A 6,756-nucleotide genomic window follows, 5' to 3' on the forward strand; every position below is an offset into this window, starting at 1 on the left:
CGAAAATAAAGGTAGAGCTAGCACAGGTAATCTCTCCTCCTACTCTCTTTATCCCTTTGTCCCCAATTTCCAGTAGCTTTCCTGTCCCTGACCTTCTTGCACTTCTCTCCTTTCCTCTGGGCACTGTTGTTTTTTCCTTTTTTTTTTTTTTTTTAATGGGAGTATGGCAACCACTACAATCTACTTACACTACACGAGTTTCACCTGGCTCCCAGTCAGGCCAGCTCATCAATTAATTAATTAGCTGATTAATTAACATAATTATTAAGCACTTACTATGTGCCAAGCACTGTACTAAACCTTGGGGTAGATATAATCTAATCCAGTTGGACACAGTCCCTGTCCCACATGGGGCTCACCGCCTAAGAAGGAGAGAATAGGATTGAACTCCCATTTTACAGATGAGGAAACTGAGTCACAGAGAAGTTGTGACTTCCATTCATTCATTCAACCGTATTTATTGAGCGCTTGCCTAAGGTCACACGGCAGACGAGGGGCAGAGCAGAGATTAGAACCCATGTCCTCTGACTCCCAGGCCTACACTCTTTCCACTAGGCTATGCTGCTTCCCCAGGACACACTGCTTCCCCTTGTAACCAGTCTGGCTTATTACTATTATTGTTAATTTTTAAACTTAACATCACTTACTACGCCCTTCGCCTTCCCTTCCTCCAGTCTGTAGCCCTGCCTCTTTTCCTTAGCCAAACGAGGAAAGATGAGGTTAAACATGGGCAGGATGGGAGCCGTGGTGGAGGCCTTGAAGAGATTTGGCTAGCTCTCCACATCCTGTTCCAATCCCACCATGACCCATCAATCGATCAATCAGTTGAATTTATTGAGCGCTGTATTGAGCGCTTGGGAGAATACACTATAACAGAGGTGGCACACACCAACCCGGCCCACAACAAGGGGACGGGGACATGAATATAAAAGAATAAAATATGGATACGCGCATATGTGCTGTGGGGATGAGGGGAGAATAAAGGGTGCAAATCCTAGCACAAGGGTGACGCAGAAGGGAGAAGAGGAAATGAGGGCTTAGTCACGGAAGGCCTCTTGGAGAACATGTGCTTTCAATAAGGCTTTGAAAGTGAAGAGAGCGACTGTCTGTGGGATGCAAGGATGGAGGGAGTTGCAGTATCCAGCCATCAATGGTATTTATCGAATGCTTACTGTGTTCGTAGCACTGTACTTAAGCACCCGGGAAGGTAACAAAACAGAGTTCGGAGACACATTAGCTGCTCACAAGGAGCTTACAGCCTAGGTGGGGAGACAGACATTAAAATACATTACGCATGGATGTGTACATAGGTGCTGTGGTGCTGAAGGTGGGGTAAATATCAAGTGTTTAAAGGGTAGAGATCTAAGTTCAGAGTCGATGCAGAGGGGAGAAGGAGTAGGAGAAATGAGGGCTTAGCTGGAGAGGACTCTTGGAGGAGATATGATATAATAAGGCTTTGAAGAGAGGGAGAGTGGTCGTGTGTTGTATATGAGCAGCGAGAGAGTCCTGGATCAGAGGGAGGATGTGGGCACAGGGTCAGCTGCGAGATAAATGAGACCAAAGTACAGTGAATAGGTTGGCGTTAGAGAAACGGAGTGTGCAGGCTGGATTGTAGTAGGAAATCAGTGAGGTAAAATCAGAGGAGGAGTGCTGATTGAGTGCTCTAAAATTAATGATAATTCTCTTTGACGCGGAGATGGTGGGTAACTACTGGAGATTCTTGAGGAGTGGGGAGTCATGGACTGAATATATTTTTAGAATAATGACCCGGGTAGCAGAGTGAAGCAAAGTAGGGAGATGAGGGAGGCAGGGGGGTCAGCAAGGAGTTCTACTTTGGTCTACTAAAAAGCAGTCTTTCATTATGCTCTCGAGGCTTACATCTGAACATCACTTCACTGTAGTTCGGTTTTATTATTGAACTGCTCAGTTTAATTATTCAGGTGGCTGCACGATTAAATTAGTGCTCAGCAATAGGATCCAACCTGGAATTTTCTTTCATTTGTTTCTCTTAAAGAGAATGGATACAATGGCCCGGTTGTTGAAAGAAAGAAATAAATGAGTACACACTAAGCAACACAAGGGAAGAAAGATTATAGGACGTACTCCTTTTGATTAAAAGGAAGGTTACGGGCAATTTAACTGTAGTAAATCTGTACATTGTGAAAAGGGAGAGAGTGATTTTTGATAAGAGAATAAGTGATCCACTTAAATATGTAATTTTAAAATCTGGATTCATTTTCTAGAGGGCTAGAATTAAGTTGAAAGAAGAGATGAAAAGAGAAAACCGATTAGAACTATGGGAAGCTGAACACTCTAATGCATGGCAAAGGCGGCAAATGTGACTTTTGGGAATTCAAATAAGTACCCAAAATATGTATATGCTTTGAGAAATTAAATGAACCAACATGTTCCTTTTAAAAAGTCTTGTTTTTCTTAAAGCTACACAAATACAAAACAAACATACGATTTGTTGCTTAAACCCTTAAAAGGAATTCCTCAGGGAAAATAATACAAGCGTCATAAAAGTAGATAATCCCCCCCCTCCAGATTTTTAGACAATCCCCCCATTTTTCATTAGTGTTGTAGAACAGAAACCCTTTAATTAAACTGTAGTCACAGTTTTCATTACACAAGTCACCTAGAGATCTGTAGTGGTCCATTATACAGGAACCTTGTGTCCTGTTAGGCAGCTCCAAGTTATGAAAATCTTGCAGTAAAAATCTTCTGCTTCCCAGGGTGGTTGGAATATAATTAATGAGCCGGTGGTTGATGGTTTTCGACACCATGCTTAGCATGCTAATATCGTTCACTAAAAAATGTAAAAATCCAAAATTAAATGTAAGAACTTCACTATCCCCTTACTGACATTACAAACAGGATTACACAAGCAAGCCACTGAAACAGTAATGGGGATATCTATTTACTACTGGAATACAGACATAAAGAGTTCATTTATTAAAATTACCAACTCAAAATAAGTAGGGGCACACCCCAGAGAGAATTAGTATTATCCTGCATTTCCTTTCTTAATGGGTCTTCTCAGGCAACCAAGATGAAATTTCTTTTTAATAGTGAAATGAAAATCTTAAAACTAGAGTAAATTAATGAAAATTCGGCAGTATCTACAGAACTGAAACTTAGTTTTTCGTAGCAAAATTGGCAAAAGGAAAAAATACAATGACTTCATTAACTTACTAGAAGTAACATCAGTTCCTACAGTCTCACCTGTCAGATATTCCAAGATCATCTGGAAGAGTTCTAATGGCAGAACTCTAAAATTTCCAAGTGTTGAGATCGCCTGAGACTCTGAGTCAGGGGCATTACAGAAAGGGTTGAACCGACGGCTACTTCGTCTAAATTTCTGGTTGGGAATCAAGGTGAAGTTGGTAGGTTCGTCGGACGTCATCCTTTCCCTTATTCCATAAAATGTTCCTGGTGGGAAAATGCAGGAGACACAAAAGGAAGGAGATCAAAGGCAATGGAAAGATTTTAAACACTGAATGTGTGACTCTATAATGGGTTATGAACCTTTTATTATCAGATAAAATTTCAGTTTCAATTGTTACTCTGATATTAAATTATTGGAGCTTCTTCCTAGTTTCTTACATTGCATTAATTTTCCTTTAAAGACAGTACATGGAAGCATTTCTAATCTAATCGCATATATTTTTGTGGAAGACTCCATGGAGAGAGAGATTAAGATGAGTGGGGTGTATACGCAGATGAGAATTAATTCTAAGAAAACAAAGATTGTGCAGAATGGCAGAAAAAGGGATAGAAGTTCCTCAAAAAAGGATGAGCCCTCTAACATGAAGTACAGCCAATGTACATCTAAAAACAATGTATTACATTCAGTACTTTAAGGCTGCAATGGAAAACAGAAAGCAATTAATGTCCTTTCAAGAAAATTGCAGCTTTCTTTCAGCCTCTCTAGAATTGAGTTCTAATCGTGTATCTTTGTTCAAGGCAAGAGAAACAAATTAAAAGAGTAAAGACTTCAAGGAGACATTATCCATTTTACATTTAAATTGGCTGACTCTAGTAAAATTAAGCAGATTGTAACTCTAAATACATGACGTATAACACGCAAACAGGCTATTAAACTAGAGCCCTATTAAATGAATAGTGAAAGACTGAATAGGAACCGAAAAGGAATGAATAACTCAATTCCGGTGCATATCATCAACAATTATAGCTAGGCCTCATGGAGAGATTAAGTCCCCATGTTTGAAGGGCCAACATTTGCTGATGAGGCTTTATTAAAGCAATTAGACTATTAATTTAAAACCTGCAGTTAGTAATTAGAAGGCATGATTCATGTTACGTATAGCTGAAACTCAGAAAATCAGTGATTTTTGTACCACTTCACTGCTCTATTTCATGTAAATACTACGATGAGTCTCAATGTAAATGCTGCGTTTTTTAATGAATTACAACACTATGCTATATTATTAAAGCATTATACAAATATAATGGAACAAAACTCACTTTATGCTTTGTCTACAGAATGCTGTTTAAATTAATGTATTTATACAAATAAGGGCGATCAGACTCTAATCATCTTTAAATTGGTTATATGACAGTTGAAAGATGTCAAATCAACTTACGGCTTGATTTATGTATATATTTGGACATTTTCTAATGCAATACTTTCTTTCAACTCACAAAAAACATTAAGCCCTCCCAAATGACAGAGTGCATTTTGAAATTATTTTTGACTAGATTTACAAACATAAACCATGCTTCGCTACTTCACAGAAATAATGAATTTTGCACGTTATTCCTAAGACGAAATGGCAGCTCACGTGTCTCTGTGAGCCCGTTAGGGGGCAGGGATAGTCTCTGTTGCCCAATTGTCCATTCCAAGCGCTTAGTACAGTGCTCTGCACATAGTAAGCACCCAATAAAGACTATTGAGTGAATGAATGAACTAACACCCAACTAAAATTTGACCCAAACTGCACCTGAGGATTTCTTCTGTGACTGGAGAGGTCCAGTGAGTTTTCTACAACAGTCCACACGTTCAGCTGCTTTCAGTTCACACTAATGGGAAAATAAGTGGAAAGGTTACATTTTAAGTAATTTGCCATTTGCATCAGAATAGCCAGAGGTTAGTGCTACTTTTTCCATCCTCTATCATTAGCAGCGTGGCTCCGTGGCAAGAGCCCGGGCTTGGGAGTCTGAGGTCATGGGTTTGAATCCCAGTTCCGCCGCTTGCCAGCTGACTTGGGGCAAGTCACTTCACTTCCCTGGGCCTCACTTACCTCATCTGTAAAATGGGGATTAAAACTACGAGCCCCATGGGGGGACAACCTGATCACCTTGTATCCCCCCAAGCGCTTGGAACAGTGCTTTGCACATAGTAAGCGCTTAACAAATACCACCACTATTATTACTATGTTAAGTTTATTGGAGGGAAGGAGGAAAGAGGGGAAAAAGGGAAAGGCAAGAGGTGGGAAAAGAGATCTCCATGTCAATGAGAGAAGTGAATTGAGGAGGGTGAGGGTTTAGGCCTTTCCTTTCATTTCTGGTTCGTTGAACCACCAGAAACGCACTCATGCATTCAGTCGTCTTTAGTGAGCGCTTCCTTATGTGCAGAGCACTGTGCTAAGCGCTCAGAATGGACGATCCGGCAACAGAGACCGTCCCGGCCCGACGACGGGTTCGCCGTCTAAATGAAAAGGCAGACCAAGGTCGGCCATTTGGATTATTAACGGGGACTTGCTGGTCCCTGGAACATGAGAGCGCGGTGCTCTGCACATAGTAAGCGCTCAATAAATACAATCGAATGAAGGAGGTAAATAATCCAATATACGATGCGCTCTTTCTTTTCAGAATATTAAGGGTTGCAAGGGGGGGGGAGGGGAACTTTGGCCCTAATTCCAGATATCTCTGCAGGCACCCCACTGATTTGAAGGGAATCAAACCCTCTGGAACCACGAAGGCCGGTTTCCTCCGTCTCCCCGTTTCCCTCCCGCTGCTGCTGTGGCGCAGCTTTGGAAAACCCCCTCGGACAGGGAAGAGCCTCTGCCCTGGAAGAGCCGCACAGCTCTTATAAGCCGGTTTATCACGCCACCCTAACACCAACGGCCGCAATGCGAGCGGGACCAGCTCCAAATCCTCAGAGACGTCGGCCCGTGTGGGACCAAGATGGGGGGGGGCGGGAAGGAGGCCACGCTCCCAACACCCCCTCCTTCCCCCGCCCCTGAGGGGAGATGGGGTCTCCCCCTCATGACTCTCATCTTTGAGTCCCTTTTCCCCCCCGATTGTGCCGGATTTTCCCCCCGGGTTTTAAGAGGGAAGGCTTTCCGACCCCTCTGCGCCTCCTCCGGCCTCCCCCGGGGCCCTGAGGAGGAGGAGGCTCGACGCTCCTCAGCGATTTCCCGCCCTGGGCCCCGTGACGTCATCCAGCCCGCAGAAGGCGCCCAGGGCGGCGGGCGCGAGGCCCCCACCCCCGCCAGCCTCAGCACGAGCCCGCGCATGCGCCCCTCCCGATTAAAGCTCCGCTTCCTTCGCCCCGCCCTCCCTGCATGCATAATTAATGACCCGCCCAGCCCCGCCCTGGGGTGGCTTGGAAACCCGCGAGACGCCCTTCTCCCTCGGGGCCGAGGGGTTCATTCATTCATTCGTTAATTCATTCGTTCATTCGTTCATTCGTTCGTTCGTTCGTTCGTTCGGTCGTTCGTTCGTTCGTTCGTTCGTTCGTTCGGACGTTCGTTCGTTCTTTCACCATCCATTATTCATCATTCCTTCATC

At 43.4% G+C, this 6,756-nt stretch overlaps 1 protein-coding gene across 3 annotated transcripts in view; it reads right to left on the minus strand.

The window, feature by feature from the left end:
* Nucleotides 1-6,453, minus strand: part of FBXO47 (F-box protein 47) — a 24,815-nt gene extending 18,362 nt beyond the window's left edge. For all 3 annotated transcript variants that reach the window (XM_029075025.2, XM_029075026.2, XM_029075024.2), the window contains exons 1-4: nt 6,314-6,453; nt 4,965-5,043; nt 3,226-3,432; nt 2,639-2,809 (exon numbers count right to left, since the gene is read on the minus strand). In XM_029075025.2, the coding sequence (XP_028930858.1) occupies nt 2,639-2,809; nt 3,226-3,406 (352 nt within the window). In that variant the 5' untranslated portion in view covers nt 3,407-3,432; nt 4,965-5,043; nt 6,314-6,453. The remainder of the gene's footprint in view (nt 1-2,638; nt 2,810-3,225; nt 3,433-4,964; nt 5,044-6,313) is intronic.
* Between the last annotated feature and the right edge of the window lie 303 nt (nt 6,454-6,756).

The sequence above is a fragment of the Ornithorhynchus anatinus genome, chromosome 11 (genome assembly GCF_004115215.2).
Source record: "Ornithorhynchus anatinus isolate Pmale09 chromosome 11, mOrnAna1.pri.v4, whole genome shotgun sequence".
In the NCBI taxonomy this organism is placed as follows: Eukaryota; Metazoa; Chordata; class Mammalia; order Monotremata; family Ornithorhynchidae; genus Ornithorhynchus; species Ornithorhynchus anatinus.